The sequence below is a fragment of the Myotis lucifugus genome, unplaced genomic scaffold, assembly GCF_000147115.1.
Source record: "Myotis lucifugus unplaced genomic scaffold, Myoluc2.0 scaffold_1, whole genome shotgun sequence".
Taxonomy (NCBI): Eukaryota; Metazoa; Chordata; class Mammalia; order Chiroptera; family Vespertilionidae; genus Myotis; species Myotis lucifugus.
The window spans coordinates 13,103,195-13,127,591 of record NW_005871049.1 but is presented as its reverse complement, the minus strand read 5'-3'; the positions used below and the strand labels follow the sequence as shown (position 1 = coordinate 13,127,591).

The window sequence follows — 24,397 nt, the reverse complement described above, 5'->3', positions numbered from 1 at the left end:
CCTATGATATTAAAAGGTAGACGGTGGAAAACCTCTCAGCCCTGTTACCCACTTGCAGTGAGCACGGTATTCACGCTTTGCGTGTCTTCCCCAGATCCTTTTTGCATGCACAAGCGAATAGCAGGTGTGGCTTTATCCCAGCCTTCCCCCAGCCCCTCGGACAGAAAGGTTTTTCTGCACTTTTCCGTGAGCAGTATGTCTTCCCGTATCAGGACATAGATGTCGTCATTCTTTTTCTTTTTTATAGCTGCTATTATCCCGTTATATGGCAATGCCATATATTTAACCACTTCCCTATTAATAGACACTTAGGTTATGTTCGTACATTTACTATAAAATTGATGCTGCAATCAATAACCTTGTGCATGTCCTTTAGCCAAGTGAGACATGGCCAAAGGATAAACACCAAGAAGTGGAATTGCAGGGCCATTGGGTACATGCATTTGGAATTTTGATAGATATTGTTGCCAAGTCACCATCCCTCGGGGTCTTAGCAAGTTCCAGTCTCGCAGCGGTGTGTGCAGGGCCAGTTTCCCCAGTGCTGTTAACGAGCGTGTGTTATCAAACTTGGGGTTCTTGTCATTCTGATACGAGAAAGGGGCATCTTAGCTTATTTTTAATGTACATTTCTTTTATAAGTGATGTTGGACATTTTTCATATGTTTACCAGTCATTTCTGTTTCTTCTGTAAACTGTCTGATATTGGGCAGCTGCTCTTTTTTCTTACTAGCACTTAGGAACTATTTATATATTAGGGACATGAGCCCTTGCCTGTGATTTGAACTACATCTTTTTTTCCTAGTTTGTCTCTTATTGTTGTTGTTAATCCTCACCCGAGAATATTTTTCCATTGATTTTTAGAGAGAGTGGAAGGGAAGGGGAGAGACAGAGAGAGAAACATTGATGTGAGAGAGATACATTGACTGCTGGCCTCCCACATGCACCCCGACCAGGACTGGGGATCAAGCCTGCAACCAAGGTACATGCCCTTGACCAGAATCAAACTTGGGACCCTTCTATCCACAGGCTGATGCTCTATCCACTGAGCCAAACCAGCTAGGGCCCTAGTTTGTCTATCGTGTTTTTGTCCTGTAGAAATATGGGGGTTTTGTGTAGAAGAATATACCCTTTTTTATAAGTGGTTTCTTGATTGTGAATCATAGTTACAAAGCCTTTCCACGCTCAGATTCAAAGGGAACTTTGAAAAAGCCTTGCAAAAACAAGGCTGAATAGGTTGCTGTCCTGGGCTGTATCCCAGCCACGTGGCATTGAACTCGCTGTGGCTCATCCTACATCGTTCTTGTCTAGCATAGCTTCAGGGAGCTGAAGCTGGACGAGGGTATTTTCAGTTGCCCATTGAACCAGTAACAGACCCGCTCTGTTCTCAGTCTGCGTCTTGTTTCCTTTTCTTGGCATATTTTGAGAGGGTGGAAAGAGAGAAAGGTAGAGCAGAAGTGACCAGCTGACCCTGGAAACTGTGCAGTGACTTTGCATTAATCAGGCCATTCATTACACACTATCTTACCACTTGTGATTTTTATCACTTTTATTATCTTAAATTTATTCAGACAGCAGTGCTACCTGTATAGTTGAAAGGTACCATTTTGATCATCGAACTTGACGCTGTTATGGAGCCTATATTAATATTTTCTCACTTCGGTAATTCTGAGAGCTTGTCCAGATTGGAAGGAAGCTGTCCTAGACGGGGAAGTAATGATGTAAATCCGTTCGTTTGAGGCCAGGTCTGTTAGTGATGCCTCTCACATGAAACCCTTCAGAGAAGGCCGTAATGATGAAGTTGTGGTCTATGGACATTCTTCTTACTTATCAGTCACTCAGGGTCTTGAGAAGAGAAGCTGCGAGTGTATAGCATATGAGGGGTAATTACTAGGAGTTATTAGAGTTTGTAACTCAAGGTGCCATAATCACTCAGACACAGTACGGCCTTTCTCATTTGAAAGGACTCTAATGAGTAGGTACTATGATTTCCATCATACAGTGTAATTTGATAGTCTAAGAAAAAATGAAAGCTCACCCACCTCCGAAAGGAGGTTGAAAGAAATTAAGAAGAGGGAAGAAAGGGGGCAAGGGGCAAGAGAGGGAATGAGAAATGCTGAGAGAGAGCCCCCAGGAGTAATTAGCCATAATTCAGTGACCAGGGAGGAGAGTGACAGGCAGAATCCAATGTTCTGAGAAGGAAAGAAGAGAGGAGGATGGGAGGCACACCCAGGAAGGGGCGAGTGACATTTAAGACAAGTGGTGCTGAGAATCTTTTCAAACTAAAATGTAAGTGAATAGCAGCAGGGAGCAGAAAATAATGGTTTGTTTTAATAATAGTTGAAGAATGAATGGTTTAGAATGATATCCTATTTTAAGAATTGTCATTAGGCCAGAGTCATAGTGTTATCTCTCATATGTTATTTCCCAGACTAGTGATTCCCCACTAAACCAAAGGTTTCTTAAGGTCAACATAACATTGTCACTGCTGGACACCAGATATATGGGAAGTTACTGTGCAAATGTTTGCTGGCTGGATGGATGGATGAATGAATGATCTGATTTGGGCATATTTAGACCTCTGGCATAAGTTCACACTGAATAAAGATACGTAGGGTCTTGGCTTTATTATAATAGTGACTCACCTAACTGTTTGTAGAACCAGATGGAAAGGTTAAAGAAAAGGATTTTCAACAACCACACTTGGGCTCAGTATACACTGCTGCTGTTCCTTCCATATTTCTGAGCCTTTTTTTTTTTTTCCTGTTGATGGGGAATGCATGAATGAATTGAAAAAGGATCAGTGGTCCATGGACCTTCTCAAATGACCAAACACCTTTTTTAGTCATGGCATCTATGGTGGTCACTCTAGTAGAACAATAACTGGTTCATATGCCCAGGTGATACTCTGTTCCTCTCCTTGCCTTCTGGCCACTGGAACTATGCTGATTGTTGAAGGTTGGCCTGAGTAAACCTCTCATTCACCACAGGTCCCCTGCTGCAATGGATTGGACATCAGTTATTACTTCCATTGATTGAAAAGCAGGCGTCAGGCCTGTGGGGATCCAGGATAGGAGAGGGTGTCAGTGCTCGGTTGATGATGGACAGGCCAGACCTGGGAGAATGGAGCTAGGAACTTGGACCCACTGAGGCTAGGCATGATGTCTGAGGAAGTGTCAGCAGAAGGCAGTCAGGTAAGGCCTAGGCAGAGATGAGTGGGTGTTAGCAAGAAGGGAGATGGTGTGCTAAGGGAATTGGGATGTTGGGCAAGACAGTCAGCCACTGGAGAATGATTCCACACAGGGGATCAAAATGATCCATTATTAACAAGACCAACAAGCAAGTTGGAGGTTCCTCAGATTCCCTTTGACACAAAACAGAGCCTGTCGCCATGTGCCAGGATTTCGTGTTCCCCCCTCTCTGGAACTTAGGAAGGTGAAGAAAGAGAGAGGATAAAGGAGTTCATTGGGACCACCACTGCAGGCTCACAGGCTGGGCGGCTGCATCGGGGTCAGAAGCAGGCTAACCGGACTTCCAAGGCAATGCCTATTGTGAGTAATTCATTTTAAGGGGGAAGCATCTTTATTTATGAAAATTTCTTAGCAGTTACACAAGTAAGGGTTAAAGAGAATACTGCGATCTTTATAGATTGTTGGTGAAATACAAGAAAGGAACTGGAAGGAGGCTGTACGCTGTGGGATCTAAAGTAGATAAGGACGGAAATAAGGTTGCATTTTCTAGAAGCTAAAGAAAGTCTTGGTTATTACTCTTTTTATCTGTACTATTTCCCTCAGCATCCTCAACACCCTTAAAGACATGATTCTAGCCTGGCTGGCCTGGCTCAGTGGTTGAGCATCAATCTATGAACCAGGAGGTCAGGGTTCGATTCCCAGTCAGGGCAGATGCCTGGGTTGTGGGCTAGATCCCCAGTGTGGGGCGTGCAGGAGGCAGCTGATCAGTGATTCTCCCTCATCATTGATGTTTCTATCTCTCTTTCCCTCTCCCTTCCTCTCTGAAATCAATAAAAAAATACATATATTTTTTTAAAAAGGCATTGTTCTAGAAGCCAGAGTAATCAAAACACCCCAGCGTCAGTGTCCTGCTGCCCTAGGTCCAGTGCTGACACTTACGTAACCGTGTGCCCGCTGGGCCAGTTACTTCACTTCTCTGAGCCCCAGTGTCCTCATCCATCCAACGGGGGAATAGTTGTGTATATGTCATAGGATGGTGTGAGGATTAAGGAAAACGTGCATACAAACTGATTAGGAAAGCTGTGGTCACTGCTGTTCACCGTTATTGGTGAGATTGGTTGTTGTTTTAAGTGTCAATTGGAATAATATATGTGTGGTTGGCATATATAGCGCATTTCTTTTCATTTCTCTAACCCAAGTGTGAACAAGGCTTCTAGTGGGACAGGTGGAAATGTGAGCTCTGCACCTGACTTGGTGTCTAAAGTCACACAGCTTCTAAGTGAGGAAGTGGGGACTTGAACCGACCGCCTCCGACTTCTTTGCACAACCCTGACTGGGCCCTGCCACGTTAGAAATGTTCCTATTCTCCGTCAGACGTTCCTAGACCAATGCAAGCATCTAAATGGTTGCCTTGCCTTGCTGGGCACTTGCCCGAATTTAAGTTAAAGGTTAGTTTTTCTAGGGGTTTCCCTGATGATTTTTGGGGAAATGCTTTGAAATATGCATGTGGTTAATTCCCTAATATTTGGGCTTGCTCATTGTGAAAGTGTTTGGCCTTTGTGGTTGTTTATCCGTTGGACTATCTGGGGAGGGTCAGAGGGCCTGAGGCCCTGGGCATAGTTTATATGGGGTGGCCCCGGCCCACTTTCCTTGGGGTCCTGTCAGGGGAGTGAGGAGTAAGGATCAGAGACCCTCAGACTTTTACAAAGAGGGGGTTTTGCGATCCTAATGAAAAATTTCTGAGAACTAGCACAGACAAGCAAAGGTCGGGCACATGCCACACGAGTCACCGCCCACTGCACATAGTCAGTTGTATTGTTTTCTTATAAGAAAAAGAAAAAATATCTGTATTTCATGTACATAAAGTAAAACATTTATATGTCACCTGGGAAAGCAACGTACTGTCATCTGAATGTTGTGAGTCTGCATTGAAGTGGAATGTATAGAAACTTGGTAACGTGCTACTATTTGAAAAGCTTTTTGCGCTTAGTTTAGTCTAATGCGGAGCTTTCTGCCCATTTTCACATCAGCACACCTTGAAAATGTAGCATTTGCAGGACCCACGGGGTAAGGTCCCGCTCAGCTGCCTCAAGGGCTGAGGAATCTGTATGCAGCCACATTTGGGGGCTTCTCCTGGGAAGTGGTGGCCAATAGATGCAGAGAAGACGGGGTGGGCCCCTGGGAACCTCTGGAGCCCCGATTTCTTGTCTCTCTCCTGGACCGCACGGTGTGGCACCCAGTGGAAACCCTGAGTGTCTGCAGCACGCACCTCTCAATCGCCTGTCCTTCACGCCCTGCTGAGCTGTGGGAAGGATCTGTTTTCCTGATCCACGTTCTAGATTTCCCAGTTCCCTGGCTCTGGAGCCAGCAGGTGCTAGGTGAGGTGCCAGGCGCTGCCCAAGCCTGTTGGGAAGGGAGTAGCTGCCTCGGCCTCTGTGCCCAGCATCTTCCTTGACAGCTGACATGCTGCCGGGAAATTGATTTGATAGCCGTTAATGAGACATTGTCACACGGGAAAAGGGGAGTCCTGTGTAAGCCGATAAGGAGGGTGAATTAGCCATGAAGGAAAAACCATGGTCTCTCTCGGATCCTTTATGTCGTAGCTGTGGAACAGGATGGCCTGTGAGGTTTGCAGAGGCATCTTAAATATTGTTCATTTGTAACTGGAAAATTAAAAACAACTTGGGCTTTTTTCTTCACCCCTCCCCCCATCCTTAATACAATTTACAGAAAGGAAAGTTGGGGCAGCTGTCTGTTTTCTGGAGCCAGACAACACATACATTGTTTGGGTGGCCTGGTAGAATCTGAGGGAGAGAGCGAAACTTTGATGTTTATTCAAAGGGAATATTGGTTGTGAAACATTGGCAGAAAGGGAATTCTTGCATGTGATTATCTTTTTAGAAAGTTTAAAGATATTTATTTTGTGTAATCTATTTGTTGTTGTTTCAGCGTTGTGTTTCATCAAATTCAAAGAAAGAAACCGAAATATGAGGTTTGATTGTTTTTTAGAGCCCCCACCACTGTACCCTCAGTATAAATGAGCCTGGTGTGTTGTTATATGGATCTGTGCCTATGTGTGTATATACATGTTTGTGTACATGTTATTCTCCTTAGAGATGAAGGAGTGAGGTATAGAAGATGTAATTCAAGGTGCAAGAATTATAATAAGACCTTCATTATTTTAATGGCTTCCATTTGTTAATAAAACAATAAGAATAATTTGCCCCATATTTCATCTTTGTTCATGAGTCTCTAATTGAGGGTCTGAGTCAGTGACGTTGCTGCTGTCAGAGTTGGTAGTCGTCCTGCTCTGTGTCTGTTGTGCACAGCATCGTTCTTAGCATGAAAAAAGAGAACAGTTTCTTGGAAATGATTTTGAAGTCGCTTTGCAAAGAAATGGCCCCTAACCCAGCATACTGCTTTTGTTATTGCCAGTGACCTTTTTTCCCCACCCATCATTGGTATTTTTCAGAATAGTTTATAAGCTATTTCTAGGCCATCCCTGAACTATTTCTTTTTTTAAACAAATATATTTTATTGATTTCAGAGAGGAAGGGAGAGATAGGAACATCAGTGATGAGAGAGAATCATTGATTGGCTGCCTCCTGCATGCCCCCTACTGAGGATCAAGCCCAAACTCAGTCATGTGCCCTGACCTACAATCGAACCGTCATCTCCTGGTTCACAGGCAGATGCTCAACCACTGAGCCACACCAGCCAAGCTGAACTGTTTCTTAGGAAATCTCAATGGGATCTAATGTATTCCATAAGGGACTCATCTACATTTGCAGGTTATTTACATATATTGAGAACCATAACGGTATCATAGACGACTTGACAAAATAAGGGCATAAGGGCCTTACCTGCCACCGAGCACCTCATTTTGCAGTCAAACCATCTTTGGCTTCTTGTTTGGTGTCCCCCATTGGATGGTGCCATGAGTTCTCTTTATTTTCAGGTCCTCCCAGCTCAGTTTTCTCTTTAAAGGCTTCATTTGGACCTTCAGTGATCTATTGCAAACTGAAAGGTCTCTGTGAAATACCCCTTCACCTGATCCGGGCGACTTAGGGCTGAGCTAGAACTGTAATTCTTCTGGAGAGAATGCAAGGGGCGTTTCAAGCTCTCAAAGTGGTACAAGGTCAGACAAGACTCCTAGTAAGCCAGCCTGGCTGCCATGGTATCTCTCCCCTGTAAATAGCATGATTGTTTTAATTACAGTTCTGTAGTCACTATATCTATTCTGGAATATTCCGATGCAGTAGAAAGCATCTTATTAAATTGTTGTTAATGCCTCAATAGTTTGTTATGTAACGCTTCTCGATGTCCTACAGAAGAGGGTGTTTACTCAGAGTCCCTCTTAGGTGCAGTGAAGGGGGTTAGTTAGGATGCTAACTGGGTGCTTTTGGTTGCAAGGAACAGAGACTCAGGTTCCCTCAAGTACTTGGTATTGTGTCCAAGATCCATAGGAATCAGAACTAGGCCTGCAAAGCAAGACAGTCCAGGGAAGTGCCTCCTCCCCTCTCCTCCCCGCTCAGCTCCCCGGGGTCAGGTGGTCGCTTGTCCACCCTCCAGATTTCTGCCCACTTCTCTTCTTGCTCATAACTGGCTTTCTCACCCTCTGCTTTATTCTTTACCTCGGTGTTGCTGCTTCTGCATAATCTGGCTTGCTTGCTACATCCCTTTTCGTGGAATCCTTTCAGCGTCTGCTTCTCTAGCTTCTTGGCTTTTGTCTTAGCATTTCTCAGCTCCGATTCCCTTGAGAGGGTGCGGGACCTGCCTCATCCTCCACACTGGTCACATGTGAGCCCTGTGTGTTTGCTCTGACTAAAGCCCCTGGTGAAAGGCAGCCTTATTTTGCACAGTATGACATTCCTCCTTGCCACCCCCAAACACAGCGTGCTAAGGGTGACCAGTTCTTAGGGTAGCCAGTGCCCGTTACAGAATAATGAGAGCTAATTCATTCCGTAGTTTCATCTTTTATAAAATCTTATATTAGGATCTTCATTGTGATATTTTGTTATTCCTTTATTAGTTTTTTATTGTTACTTTATAATACATGGCCTGTTATAAATAATTATAAGAGCACAAAGTTTTATAAAATACAGTTCCAACAGCATAACAATTACTTTTAAAAATACAGTGCTAATAGTCAAAAGAGTCTCTGATCTCTTCCCTAGGGGTATCTCCCATATCGATGTCCTTCCCCAGAGCTAACCATTATGAACAACTAAATGTATGTCCTTGCAGACATTCCTTACATAGATGTAAGCACATAGAGCCTTGCTTATATACTAGCACTTGGGTTGCGGGAAACGAGTTAAGTCGGCTCGCGTGAATTGCGCTTACTCCTCGGGAGCCGTCTTAAACTCGGTTCATATAGATTTGCGGTGGAGTGCGGGAAACGTGTAAACTCGGGCCGATTGTAACTGCGTATTACCAAATATTTCATTTCAATCGAACCCATACTTCAAAAGATATAGGCATTTTAACGCGCCATCTTATATTTTGGCGGGAAATTCACCCGACACCGTAGTGCTAGTATATCCAACAGCAACACCAGGGGTGAAAGTAATGAATATTCATGATGAAAGTAGCAAACCTCAGTGATGAAAGTAGTGAAACTAATTTCATTCATTTCACATTTGTTGTGTTTATTTGGGGGCTATAAACTTCCTGACTCAAGATACGCTAGTTGTTTAGCACCCTGTTCCTATACATGGGTTAGATAATATAAGACTGAGTGTCTGAATATGTATCAATTTGTAGCATTGGTGCAATTCATATACCAGAGGGGATAAATGAACCTAAAAAAATGTCTAAAAGGCCCGGTCCCTCTCCATTGAGATGTGTTTTTGAGGATAACAGTTCTTTAGATACTGCCTCCTAGCTGGCATGCTGTGTCCTAGCAGAAGATTACTAACCTGCGGTCATCTGAAATGAAGTAGCAGCTTTATTGTAAACACAGTAGCCATCTGTTTACTGGATGGCATGATCTCTCTCTGAGTAAAGAAAGCCCAAAATAGAGGATTGGAAGTAATTGAGAAAACAAGGAAAAAACGTTTGTTTACATCATAAAGGTATTGAATGTTCATTTGAAAAAATTTTGGAAACACAGAAGAAAGTAAAATTAATATTTTGGATTTTGGGATACACCAATCGTGGATATGTTAATTTTTTTAATCTTTAAAAATAATACATAGGTTATAATATAGATATATTATACTTTTATTTTGACAGATTGGGATCATATAAAACAAAAATTATAGGTTTTTTTGCTTTTTCCCCCCACATAACATACTAGTTGCATTTTGCCATGTCATTAAACAGTTATTTGGAGACATGATTTTAAATGTCTAAGTATCATTATAGAGATGTCCTATAATTTACTTAAACTTTCCAGGTCTTTCCTAAATGTAATTTGGAGTTCTTAATTATTTCTATTTCACAATATTATTTCATTGTGGAGAAGGTTCTGTGAATTAGAAGGGCTGGCAGTCAGCTGTGGGCAGTGAGTGGCTCCTATAAATTCTGTCTGACGGAAGGGGCCCGAGGGCGTCCAGGTTTCCCTGCAGCAGTGTGGTGGGCTTCGCTGCCCCCACCAGCGCCGGAAGGACTCCTCCGTCCTTGCTGGCAAGGCTGCCCTTGGCCCGCCCTGGCTGTCAGTTTCCGGTTTTCAGACCTGCCTGTACAGACGAGATCTGAGCCATACACCTTCCTGTCGCAAAAACGGCAGCAGCAGTGAATGTAACAAAAATGCATCTACCTTCCTCTTCCTGAGGAGGACTTGTTGGAGGAGTTGGATCACACAGGTGCTTGGAGTGTTTTTTTTTAATAAATTCACTCCATTGTCCCCATTGGTCTGTTTCAGAGCAGACTTGAATCCCCTGACAAAGGTCTGAGAACAATGAGCTTATCTGTGGGGATGAAGTCCCCGTGGCACCACTGGGGTCAAGGTCAGCCTGCTGGGTATGCGGCCTGTCCTGTTACACAGGCACCTGCACCTAGAAGGCCACGGACTTAGTTTAATGTTCCGTGGCTCTTGAAATGCTTAAGCATTTGTGAGCAGGAAGACCTGCATTTTCATTTTGCACAGGGCCTTGCAAATGATGGAGCTGGTCCAAACTGGGCTCTAAAGTAAGGCGGAAAGAAAATATTTTAATGACTCCTCCTCAGACACTGCCCCCAAGGAAGGAAGAATCCATTCCAGCTGCCCTCCCTGTTTGCAGGAGGAGGTGCCTGTGACTTTAAGAGGCTGGCCGCGGGGTGAACTGGAGCAGCTCCTGGCCTGGCCTTCTCGGGTGCCTGGGAGATTTGAGCAGCACATACTAACTAATCGGCTGCATGACAAAGGCCTGGCAGGCAAAACGCTCTTCAGATTTCAGTCTTCTGTTTGCTTCGTGATAACCCAGCCTGTGCTTTATCTTTTGGGATAGAAAATAGGAATGCCATGGCTTCTTGCTCTCCTTTTGAGCCCTGACTTTCTGGGTCTTATAGAAGATGCGTGAATGTCAAAGATCCTGTGGTCAAGTAGTTTGAAATGCTACAGAAGGGGAGCTCCGCCTCCCTGAGCTGTCATTCTGCCCCCCCCCCCCCCAGCGCCCTTGAGCCTCCCCCCTGTTGGTAACCCACTCCTCTTGTCCACATTCTCCACAATTTAAACCAGTGCCCCCTGGGATAGACAGTGAAAACCTCATGCCTCCCCTGTTCATGTCTTGCTTTCAAGTGAGAACTGATTTTGTTGAGTTTTATTTTAATTTGTACTGGGAAAATAATTTTTTTCACTTCCCAAATATTAATGGAATTGAGTGTTCTCTTTAAAACTATACACACGACCCTAATAAACACTGTCCCTAGGAAATAAATACATATTTTTAAATCCTCACTCGAGCATATGTTTTATTGATTTTTAGAGAGGGAGAAAGGAAGAGAGAGAGTGGGGGGAGAGAGACACCAATCGGTTGCCTCGTGTATGCACCCTGACTGGGGATCCAACCCACAACCTTTTGATGTGTGGGACGACGCTCCAACCAACTGAGCCACCTCGCTAGGGCCTATCAATATTTTTGTGTGTGTTTCATATGCACCTTATTTTACAAAAGTATGTCTGCCACAGATTGGAAACTAAAAAACAAACAAACATAAACTGATTCTAGCCAGCAATGTATTTTCTTTGCTATTAGACTTCTCATTCATTCATCTTTCCACAAAGACAGGTAAGTCCCTCTGTGTGTGTGTGTGTGTGTGTGTGTGTGTGTGTGTGAGAGAGAGAGAGAGAGAGAGAGAGAGAGAGAGAGAGAGAGAGAGAGATATGCTTGTCCTATTTCAAGGCAGCCATGATCTACCTCTCCCTGAAGTGGTGTCATGAAAGCATTCGAGTGGAGAGGAAGTGTTATGGATGATCTGTTCAAACCAACAACAGTGGTTTGAATAACAGTTGAGATTTTTACAGAAATATGTTAGAGGGGTTGGAGACTATGCAATCCTTAGGAAAATAAAAAAACTCCGAATCTATTCTGCACTGAAGGTGGACTCCCACTGTGGAATCGGCCTCATTGTAACCAGTGGTGCCCATTCTGGAAAATGCCTCATGCACTCTGATTGAGAAACTGCGAAACACACATTGCCCCCATCTCCTCTCCCAGCACCTCTCCCACAAACCTCCCATGTCCTCACCTCCTTACTCCTTACACAGAGAGCAGCCACCACCTACAGGAGCCTGTGCGTACCTCACATTGTTCATCACCACTATTCATCACTAGAACTCAGGTGCATTCATGGGGACGGAGCTGACCCTCACCTGGCAATGACAGTGTTCCCCTTCACAGCTGTGCACACAGGAAGCTTCCCTCGTCCCTCACCCGGTCCCTGGCCAGGATAGTGTGCAAACTAGTGTTTACCGATCTGTGTGTTGGATGAAAGAATTTAAATTGGTTCATTTCATCTTTGGATTATCTTGTTTATTGACAACTGCTAATCGCTGGACTGCTTCCAAAAAGTAGATTAGAGACTTGGGCTTTCCCTAAATATCTCCGCTTTTGATCCAACTTAATGCAAATCTCAATATTCATTAAAAAGTGACAAGTTGCTTCTGAAACTAGAGAAGTTGATTTCCCACAGTGCGAAGTTTCAGATGTGAGTTTGGTCAGAGTCTCTAAGATGGGGTTTTCCAGCCTTCTCATATCTTGGTCGCTATTCATTGTAAGTTCGTAGACAGTTTTAATTTTTTAAGGCCAATTACCTAGAACTTTATTTGGTAATATGGTATAAAGATGAATAAGTAAGCTCTGTATAATAATTCTTGGTTTCTCCCAATGTTGATCAAGTTGAAAGCTTTGTGGCTCATGTTGTAAATATTCAGCATAATGTGCTGAACCTGAGAGTAGGCTTCGGGAATTCCAAGATTTAAAAAGGCCCTGCCTGCTCTCAAGGATCTCATAGGTGATCTTGAGGATATTGAGGGAAATAGATATTTGCCAGAGAGAAAAAAGAAAGGACATTTCCTCAAGACAATAGGAAAGATAACTCACAGAACAGGATACTGGATCGGTTAGTAAGCAGGTAATAGATGCTCAAATTCATGGATAATCAGAGAAATGCAAATCTAAACAATAAATAGATAACATTTCCCACCCTTAAGATTGACAAAAATAACAAAATTGGATACTACTAAGTGTTGGAGACTTTGAGAAACGGCTGTTCCCTCACTCGCCTGGCAACAATGTAAACTGGCAGTCACTTTGAAGAGCAGTTATGTCATATCTAACTAGAGGCCCGGTGCACGAAATTCGTGCACTGGGTGGGGGAGGGGCGTCCCTCAGCCCAGCCTGCACCCTCTCTAATCTGGGATCCCTTTCACAATCTGGGACTGCTGGTTCCTAACCACTCGCCTGCCTGATTGCCCCTAACCACTCTGCCTGCCAGCCTGATAGCCCCCTAACTGCTCCCCTGCCAGTCTGATTGACACCTAACTGCACCCCTGCCAGCATGATCATCCCCAACTGCCCTTCCCTGCCAGCCCTATCACCTCCAACTGCCCTCCCCTGACCCCAACTGCCTTCCCCTGCGGGGTTGAGGGGACGGGGGGATTGAGGCTGGATAAGGCGCATGGCGCCTGCCGCCCCCCGGTGTGGCTGAGGGGACTAGGGGACTCTGGCTGGATGAGGCGGGGCTGAGGGGACTGGGGGACTCTGGCTGGATGAGGCGGGGCTGAAGGGACTTGGCGCTGCCATCTTGTGAGGGCGCAGCAGTCAATTAGCATATTCCCTCTTTATTGGCTGTGGGTGCCACCATCTTTGTGAGGGTGTGATGGTCAATTAGCATATTCCCTCTTTATTAGATAGGATAAGGTTTAAAAATGCACCTACCCTCTGACCCACCCATTCCACTCTAAAGAAATGTGTTCACTCACTTAAGGATCAGGTACAAAGAAAATAATTGAAGATAAACCCAGATGTCCTTTGTAAGAAAAATGGATGTTATGGTACAGTGAAATATTATACAACATTTAAAATGAATTCCTCAGATTTACAAGTACAGCCTCAGTAAATTTTGCAAACTTGTTATTGGGTAATAAAAATAGGTTGCAGAACAATATCTACTCTTTATCATTAATGTAATTTTTAAAATGCATATCTATATAATCTATATTTATGTACATATACACAAGCCAATAGAAGGATAAGGACCCGGATGGGAAGGATACAAAACAACTTGAGAATGGTGAATAGAGAGAGGGAAATGGGATTGAGGAGGCACAAGGGGACCTTTGCTATGTGTTGTTTTTTTCCCCGTTAAAAAAAAAACACAACCCAAAAAACAGATCTGAAGGGCATAAGGCCAAGTGTTAAAGTCACAGTGGTGGTAAATGTATTTTGTAATTTTCTATTCTTTTCTTGGGTTTTGTTTATTTCATTAAACAATAGTGCTTAACATATACCTGGCAGTCTCTGAGTGGGTACTATTATTGTTTCCAGGCCAAGCCCACTCCCTGGACCACCATGGCTTGGTCTTTGTGGATCTGGACTCATCTCCCACTGGTTACAAGGCTGAGGGAACAGAGGGAGGTCAAGAGGTCTGTAGGATTCTGTCTACTTTACGTTAAATTATTCCAGGATCATCAGTAGATGAATTGGTCTTTGTCCTGGGCACATTCCTGTGTGTACAGCACTCTCCTGGCACATGCCTGCCTCCCCGGGGAAGTGCTGCCCAGGAGTGGAGACATGACTACAGCCAGGCGGGAAGCCGGACTGTGCCAATTTTGCAGAGTGTTTTCTGAATCTTGAAAACAGCACTTCCATGTTGCAAAATGCCCTCTAACTAATGTAACAGGTAGATGCAGAGAAGAGTTCTTTTGGGGGACATCATTTGAATTAGTCTATCTCTGACGATCAAAGACTGTTTAACACCCGGAACGGCTGACTAGAACAGCTGCTGAAACAACACTTTGTGTGGGAAGTGATGAACAGTTCAGTATTTTGACAGCCGTCTCAGAGGTATGACTAATAAACTTCTAAGAAAATCCTGATTGCTGCTTTTTTTGGATTCTCTCAACCAGATTACCCATAGTCTGGTGTTGTGTACATACAGAGGACTTGGGGGAGTATTTTCTCTTTCCCAAAGTCTTGAGTGCTTGTATGCATAAAGGTTAGCTAGCATGGCGATAACTTACTTATTTTGGTTTTCAAAAAAATACCTAACTTTGCCTTAGCTGGTTTGGTTCAGTGGATAGAGGATTGGCCTGCGGACTGAAGGATCCCAGGTTCGATACCGGTCCAGGTCACATGCTTGGGTTGTGGGCTCGATCCCCAGTAGGGGGCAGTAGGCAACCAGTCAATGATTCTCTCTCATCATTGATGTTTCTGTCTCCCTCTCTCTCCCTCTCCCTTCCTCTCTGAAATATATTTAAAAACAAAACAAAACCTAACTTCTACAAATTGGTAGTTACAGAATATTCCCGGGGATGTAAAGTACAGCATAGGGAATAGCGTCAATAATATTGTAATAATGACATACAGTGCCAGGTGGGTACTGGACTTATTGGGGGAACTTTGTAAATTATATGTCTGACCATCTAAACTAATAAAATAAATATTGACTTCCAACTGTAATTAAAAAAATAGCTAACTTCTCCATTCATCAAACATATGTTCAGAATTTACTGTGCTCCAAGCAAAGTGCAGGGCTTGGGATTCTGAAAGAATTAATTCAACTATGCCATCAAGGAGCTCATAGTTTGAGAAAAGAGAAGAAATAGAAAAAGGCAAAATGTGCAAGTGATTTTAAAGAAATGCAATAGCTACTTACAGTAGCAGGACTTGGAGGGAGATCCGGTTAGAAAGAGGTGGCATTAGATAATGAGGAGTTTGTCGTCCGAGGCCGTGGGAAGTGAGAGCTGATGGGCATGCACAACAATCCAAATGGAGGGGAAAGACTGTCAGTGACAAAGTGAAAGGGAACATCTGGGTTAATGTGGAAGTGTGTTTATTGATTTGACTGGCCGACTGCTACCTCAGTTCGAAGTACAGGGGGCCTTGACTTACGAGTTTAATTCGTTCCGTGACGGAGCTCGTAACTCAAATTACTCATATGTCAAATCAAAAAGTGAACGAGTGAGACACGTGATGCTGGGCTGATGTTGTGGCGTTCACTGTGACATTCGCTGCACCAACTAGCGGTCGGGTATCTGAAGCTGGCTCGTAACCCGAATTTTAGCTTGCAACTCAAAGCAAAAAATCGGCCGAGAGACAGCTCATATCTCGAAAAACTCTTTAGTCGGGACACTCGTAAGTCAAGGCCCCACTGTATTACTTTTGTTTGGATGTCCAGTTTTCAAATAATTTTCACAAAAGTGTCCTACTTGTATGTGCATCTAATTCGAGTAGCTGTCTGTAACTTCTTTTTTTTTAATGTTAAATTTTAAAAAAATATATATTTTATTGATTTTTTTTACAGAGAAGAAAGGAGAGGGATAGAGAGTTAGAAACATCGATGTGAAAGAAACATTGATCAGCTGCCTCCTGCACACCCCCTGCTGGGGATGTGCCCGCAACCAAGGTACATGCCCTTGACCAGAATCGAACCTGGGACCCTTCAGTTCTCAGGCCGAAGCTCTATCCACTGAGCCAAACCAGTTAGGGCTTAATGTTAAATTTTTAAAAATATATATTTTTATTGATTTTAGAGAAGAAGGGAGAGAGAGAGAAACATCAATGATGAGAGAGAATCATTGATCAGCTACTTCCTGCACATCCCTTACTAGGGATCAAGCCCACAACCTGGGCATGTGCCCTGACCAGGAATTGAACGGTGACCTCCTGGTTCATAGGTTGACGCTCAACCACTGAGCCACGCTGGCCAGGCCCCTGTAATGTATTCTTCACTTCAGTTATTATATTCTTTATTTCTGATTGGTTATTTTTTATGTTTTCTATTTTTATTTTTGTTTCCTATCTTTGTTGAAGTTCTCACTAAGTTCATTTACTCTTCCCCTGAGTTCATTGAGCATCCCTGTAATCAGTGTTTTGAACTCTGCCTCAGGTAGATTGCTTGTCTCCATTTTGTTTAGTTTATTTTCTGGAGTTTTGTTTTATTCTTTCATTTAGGACATGTTTCCTTGTCTCCTCATTTTGGCTGCTTCCCTGTGTTTGTTTCTATGTATTAGGTAGAGCTGCTACATCTCCCAGGCTTGGTAGAGTGGCCTTACGTAGTAGGTGTCCTGTAGAGCCCAGTGGCAGTCCCTGGTCACACGAGCTGTTCCCCTTACCCAGTGGCAGTGTATACCCTCCTGTTGTAGTTGAGCCTTAATTGCTGTTAGCAGTCAATAGGAGGTATTTACCCCCAGGCCAATGTGAGGACTGGCCATGAACACCACCATGGAGGATCTGCTGTGCAGGGATTGACCCCACAGAGCAGGACTGGCTTCAGCAGAGCTCTGGTGCCCGCTGAGTCTGCCCCTTGAATGGGTTGCTTGTGGAGGAGGTTGGGTGGTGCTTTGACATGGCCTGAAGCTGTCCACTGGGTGCTCTGGCTCTGAGGCCTCATTTTTGAGTTACAGTAGAGAAACAGAAATGCACATATGTGTGGCGTTATGTGGAAATTTTGAAAATCCTGGAAGGTGCAGGCTAAGGTCAGCTCCCTGTGTTCTGCCTGGGGCTACCTAGCATGAGCTATAAAGTGATTTGTAGATGGCTGCTACTTGTGCTGGGCTTAGAGGTCCCTAGGAGAGGCCAAGCTGTGAACCAAGGCCAGCTGCAGATAGTGCAGGCCTGGGGTCTCTTAGTGAAAGGTAAGAGGTGGATACACCTAGGCTAGATGCTACTTGTTTGAGAGATTTTAGAAAAGCCTGAAGGGTGAGCCAAGACAGGCTGTTTGTGAGGAAAAGCCACTGGAAATGGCTTGGGTGGGCTGGCAAGTTGGGTGTGGCAGGGTCTCAGGCAATCACCATAGCAGTTAACCAGGTTAGTGGAGACTCAGAAATGGCAGCCACCTGCCAGCTCTGTGAGGGGAGGGCTCAGCAAAGGAACAGTGGCCTCTGCCAACACTTCTGTCTGGGAAAAAGCTGCCCCTCCAGGCCTCACCTTCATGCCAGACAACTCAGTTCTTCCCCATATGTCCCTGCTGCCCCATTGCTGGGGCTCAGAGTGAGTGGTCTGAGTAAGTCCATGCACAGGCCCTTTAAGAGGAATCCCTGGGACTCTAGCAGCTCTCCATCTCACTCAACCACAATCCTTGCTGGTTTTTACAGCTAGAAGTTATGGGGACTTCTCTTCCTGGCATGGAACTCTGGGTTGGGGGGCCTAATGTGGGGCTACAACCCCTTGCTCCCCAAGGGGGATCCTCTGCAGCCGATATATCCCTCCAGATTTTTATCCACCACACGTGGGTGCGGGACCAGCCTGTTCTGTGTCTCTGCCCCTCCTACCAGTCTTGATGGGGCTTCTTCGTTGTATCCTTAGTTATAGGACTTCTGTTCAGCTACATTTCAGGCAGTTCTCAATGCTGGTTGTTCTGCAGTTTGTTGTGGTTGTGGGAGGATGTGAGTACCTGTTTATCTACACCACCATCTTGGCCGGAAGCCTCTGGAGATGGATATTAATTGGGGACATTTATTGTGATCAAGATGTGTGGGTTGTTGGGACTTTTTCAGAGGTCTTCCTTCCTAGGCAATATAGAGGTCTGGTGAGACATTAAGGCTGGAGAAACCGAGGCTTAGGGAAGCTGGGGTTGAAAGCTGGAAGTGGCAGAGTCTTGAGTGGAGAATTCCAGAATCAGGTCTGCCTCTGTCAGTGCTCTGCCCGGAGAGCTACACTTGCCCTCAGACTATCTTTATCTCCCAGGACACTCTGTCAGAGGCTCATTGACTCATGTAAGCTGATCCTCGACTGCAGCTCTCAGATGCCAGACTGATGTTTGTGCTTCTTAGAACTGACAAACGTGACAGTTCTATTGGGGACATTTTATTTCTTCTTTTGATTGAGGAAGAAGGAAGGATTACAAACATTCAGTTATCATGGGTGATGCACTTCTATTTTTTTAAAAAATGTATTTTTATTGATTTCAGAGAGGAAGGGAGAGGAAGAGAGAGATAGAAACATCAATGATGAGAGAGAATCATTGATTAGCTGCCTCCTGCACGCTCCACACTGGGAACCGAGCCCGCTACCCGGGCATGTGCCCTTGGCCAAAATCGAACCTGGGACCCTTCAGTCTACAGGCCGACGCTCTACTCACTGAGCCAAACCGGCTAGGACTGTTTCTAATCAACATATTAGGGAGTTCAGTTTAGCTGGCACTCTTCTGCTTTTCCTATTAATATACTTTTCCACCTGCAGATAATTGAAAAGTAATTAGAGGTCTTTGCAGCAAATCTGAGTCACAGTAGAGAAACAGAAATGCACATATGTGTGGCATTATGTGGAAATCTTGGAAACTTACGCAGGCTCCAAGGATTTTATTTTTAATGTACTTCATACGGTCCAGAGCAAACCAGTGAATTAGCTTCCACTTCAGGCAAAGTTTGTTTTTCCTGGTGTGTTCAGGTCAGCTACTGGTCACTGTGGTTTGGAGTAAACCTAAATGGATTCCTGTCCTTGGACAAAGACCAAGGACAACTGTAGGACTTCCCCATGTTAACCTCCGTTAGGCTTCTTGATTAATAACCCTGGTTCAGGAAGGCAAGTGCTATTGCGGTCACTTTACAACTGAGGCAGTCAAAGCAGCGAGAAGCTAAATGGCCCGTCCACACCACAGAGCTGGTGGTAATGGAGTCAGAGCCGGAACTGAGCTCTTCTGAACACTAGTTGACTCATCCAACGCTCTTTCCATGGCCCCAGACTGCCAGCAGAAGGAAGTGAATTGCAATGGTATTATGTATGTCAAGGTGTTAATTCTATGGTCAGAACCAACCCTCAAGAGGACACTGGTGGTGACAATTTCAGAAAACCTTGTGGTTCAGATTCAGCAGAACTTTATGAGAAGCTTTCCAGGGGCAGGTCCTGAGCTTGGTGCTCTCCACTGTGCTGTTTATTTCCCACGGTGGCCAACCAAGGGAGGCGGGGCCTTCAGCCTTGCCCTGCCAACCTCAAGCACCATCAGTTCCATCCCAAAGGCATCCTTAGTGATCATGCAACCTCAGTTAACAGTCAAATTAAAATTCCCACAATTGCCCCCGGAATTGGAATGCACCAAGGACACCCTTACACATTTCTCCCTCTTTCCTGCCCTTAGGCCTCCTGGTGGGTACCCTTGATGTCGTGTTGGACTCCAGTGCCCGGGTGGCTCCCTACCGAATCCTGTATCAGACCCCAGACTCTTTGGTCTATTGGACCATCGCCTGTGGTAAGTAGCAGTATTTGGAAATATGAAGAAACATGATGATTAACAATGTCCTGTCAAGAGGGAAGGAACTTTAATTTGTGGAATGCAATCACTTGGTGTTTTAGGGTAGGTAACCGTAGCCATTTCAACAGATGAGCCCCCAAATCTCAATGGCTTAACACCAGAAAGGTTTCCTTCTCACTCTGGTGAAGTCTTGTTTGGATCCTGTGGCTTCCACCATCTGTAGTGACACCCCCTGGGGCACAAAGCCTCCAATGTCAACCTACAAGGTCAAGTAGGAGGTGGAGACACATCTGTGTTTAACTTCCTTGGTCCAGAAGTGTCACTGCTTTGTCACTCCGTTGGCTAGAACCAGTCACATGGCCCCAATCTAACTTCAGGGGAAGCTGGGAAATGAAAGAATATTTGGGGAGCGCAGTGATCCTATATAATAAAAGCCTAATATGCAAATTGACCGAAGGGCAGAAGGGCTGGTTGCTATGACGCGCACTGACCACCGGGGGCAGACGCTCAGTGTAGGAGCTGCCCCCTGGTGGTCAGTGCGCTCCCACAGGGGAGTGGCGCCTCAGCAGAAGTTGGGTTCACGGCTGGCGAGCACAGCGGTGGCGGGAGCCTCTCCTGCCTGCACCGCAGTGCTAAGGGGCAGTGAGCCGAGTGGTAAGGATCGAGGGCTCCCGGGCTGTGAGAGGGGGCAGGCCAGGCTGAGGGACCCCCTCCCTACTCCCAGTGCACGAATGTCGTGCACCAGGCCTCTAGTGCTTATATATCATAGCACAGGATTTCCTACTGAGTAGGGATCCTTTATTTCTCCTGTTGATAATCTGCAATAATGTGCTATGCCTAAAATGTCGATAAACAATTATGCTATTGGATCTCTCACAAGAACATCCAATCCAGAGTGGCCAAGGTTGTTTTAATTTTTTGTTTGCATGTGGCTTTTCAAATAACCATAGGAAAAGAAGGGTACTGAACACTCCTTTTTTTTTTGTCTTCACTTCATTTTTAAAAATTATTAATGGGTTTTATTTTTTTAGAACAGTTTTAGATTTTAGAAAAGTCCAACAGATAGTTTGGTGAACTCCCATATACCTTCCACATACATAGTTTCCCCTATTATTAACATCTGACTATGGAACATTTGTTCCAATTAATGAACCAATATCTTTTCACTATGACAAATAAAGTCCATAGTTTATTTAGATTTCCTTAGTTTTCACCTAATATCCTTTTCTGTTCCAGGAGCCCATCAGTATACTACTTTATATTTAGTTGTCATATCTCTTTAGGCTCCCCTTGACTGAGGAAGTTTTTTTAGATTTTCCTTGTTTTTTTATAATCCTGCCAGTTTTGAAGGATACTGTACATTGTAGAACGTTATTTCAATGGAATTTGATGTTTTTCTATGTTTATGCTGGGGGATGGGTTTTCGTGAGGACAATCACAGATACAGTGATATTTTCATCACTTCATGCTAAGCAAGGGTACAAACTATAGACTTGATTTATGACTGAAGTAGTGTTTTTTTAGGTTTCCCCACTTTCAGGTTAGTTTTTTCTTCCATTCTGTCCTCTTTGGAAGGAAGTCACTGTGCACAGCCCACACTTAAAGAGTGAAGAATATTAATTTATTCAACTATTTTTATCAGTATGGAATCATGGAGAGTCTGTTCTTTGGGGGATTCTAATATTACTTTATCTTGTTGATCCAGTCATTTCTGCTTTGGCCATTGGGAGCTCTTTTAGTTGACTTTATTCAATTTTTAAATTGATCTTGACTTATGGGCACAGACAATAGGGTGGTGAAGGCCTGGGGTGGGGGTGGGAGCAGGCTAGAAGGGGTCAGTGGAGGAAAAGGAGGGGCATATGTAATACTTTCAGTAATAAAGATTTAATTATAAATAAATAAAAGTAAAAATGAATAAATTGATCTCTGCTTGATAGGAAGTGCTATGCTGGGATATCTATAATAATAAAAGCATAACATGCTAATTAGACCAGACGTCCTTCCCAACGTCTTTCCAGACGACCTTCCAGATGAAGCTGGGGCTGCAAGGGGAAGCCCGGTTCCTGGGCACCTGCTGGAGGCCAGAGGGAAGCCAGTGCCAGCAGCCCGGGGAAGAAAGGCCTACTCTTGCATGAATTTAGTGCATCTGGCCTCTAGTAAATATATAAAGATAATTAGATCCGGTCTCTGCTCTTGAGAACAGGAATAAGTACTCAATTATAGCCCAGTGGGAACAAGTACCATTTGATTGTGAGGCTCCCAGCTAAATCCAGGAATCTTGGCTGACCTTCTCCATAGGTAGGGGGAGTTATCTGGGGGTGGTGTCAGGCTGCTGGAGGGCTCCAGTGCCTTAGTAATGCTCCCTCAAGGATTTCACAGCACCTGAAATTACAATTGTATTCCTTTAAAGTCACTCTGGTTAAGATGCCAACAACCGCCTGAGAACAATGGAATGTCAGTCATTATGCATTCTGGTAAATGAAGGGATGGTATCAGGGTTCAGGGCATAGAGAAAACCATCTAGGAGTGAAGGATGGGGATTGGAGCGAGAGGGAAAGAATAAAGGGTACAGGCAGAGGGATGCTGGGACCCCAAAGAAAACAGACCCTGTAGCCCAGGCAGAGGTGGTTCATTCAGTACAATGAACATTCAGTTCATTCACCCTCAGTAGCTACTGTAGAAGGGGAAGTGACCTGTGCTGTTGGTTGGGAAAGTATCACATTTACTTGGCAAACCATCTAGAATAGTGTTAACATAGACAGTGTAGCAAGCAAATGAAGAAGTAAAAATAAAGGAAATTAAAAACCAGGCAGAGCCACGAACCCACTCAACTCATGGAGGGTGTGGAAAGGACACTTTGGCGCATTCTCACTCGCCTTCCACTTGTGCCTGGAGGCTTTGAGGTCCTCTGGAGCCTGGATCTCCTCTCATCTCTCCTGGGTACTCTCAGCTCCTGGCCTTCCTAGATAATAGACATGGATTGCGGCTCCTCTTCTCCTATCCCCTCAGCCCTAACCATGTTCCCCCTGACACCTGGCATTACTACTCCTGTCTGTTTCTGGGACGTGCGGTTCTATGAAGCCGACCCTCTGAATGCCCATGAGGGGGAAGAGCCAGAGTTACATAGCTGAGTTATTCCTGAATGATTTGCCAAGCCGAGGCTAAGGAGCACTACCAGGCAGTAGATGCTGATGGCATAATTTATGCCACAGAGAGAGGTACTTTCGTGTTTCCCAGTAAGCACTGTCTGTCACAGCTGCATGAGCGCATAATAGAACAGGTTTAGCTTCTGTGTCTATTGATTGCCCATAGACACAGCTCCAGAATTTCCTGGGACAGACTCCACGGAAGTGACAACCATTGTGAAAGTCCCATTCACCCATTAGTTGTTCTTTCTTATCGATTTCTGTTTCCGCCCAAATTGCTGGCTCCCTTTCATGAGAAGATTTTAAGAGCAGAAGCTGTATCTTAGAGATCTCTTTGATGTGCTGACCTTTCGGTTTGTAATTTTAATGTTGGTGCGACAGTCTCTTGGGAGCTTTATTTTCTTGAATTTCATGAATCATTGTTGTAAGAGAAGCTTCAGCAAAGAAGTGGGTGAGTCTAATTCACTGCCCTGTAGATGCAGAATACAGAGGATTCCAAAACCTTGTTCTACGCCACGGCTTGTGAACCTTCCAGAGGTGTCAGTTGAGTTAAAAGAGCATCTAGAATCATTGTCTTCACCTAGAGCACTTTCTATGCAAGAGCAGTAGTCTAGTGGTAAATCCTAGTCATGTGATTTTCCTTAGACCTGAGCCCATGGGACTGGGCAGGAGGAGGACCTAGTCTAACTTACTGCAATAGAATAAGGTCTTGGCCCTTGGCAATGTGAACCACACAGAAAGGGGGTGGCAGTGAGGGGCGCGTGCGCAAGACATTATTTGGTGAGACATTATTTTCCTATGCTTCTTTTTATCATCTTCTAACAGTCTGTATCTAGATCAGTTTGAAGAAATTGATTTTTTTTTTAATATTTCCTTGGCATTGAGACCTTTAATTGGGAAGGGGAGCCCAAATCCTTCCTGTGTAGTGACTTTCTTTTCACTACTACCCCAAATGGAGCCACATTATCTTTGGTTGATAAGACAATGGGCATCAACTCTCGCTCAGTGGTTTGTGCAGTAAATGGTACTTTTCACCATAAAGCATGTAAAGGAAGCTGTACCATAGGAATTTTTCCAGCTTGCTTTGTTGAGCTGGTTATACTCTGGCAATTCTGCCTCTCACTCAAGAGTCAGTGGACTGATGATTTTGCACCTGGGGTACGAGGTTCACCAGGGAGCCACACAGCTGGTCTTGCCCCAATAGCTGGTATTTTGGAATTAATG

General features: G+C 44.5%; 1 protein-coding gene across 2 annotated transcripts in view; it reads left to right on the top strand.

Moving 5' to 3' along the window:
- TBC1D9 (TBC1 domain family member 9) overlaps window positions 1–24,397 on the top strand; it is an 82,928-nt gene that overhangs the window by 14,315 nt on the left and 44,216 nt on the right. For both annotated transcript variants that reach the window (XM_023754599.1, XM_023754601.1), the window contains exon 2: window positions 19,914–20,024. In XM_023754599.1, the coding sequence (XP_023610367.1) occupies window positions 19,914–20,024 (111 nt within the window). The remainder of the gene's footprint in view (window positions 1–19,913; window positions 20,025–24,397) is intronic.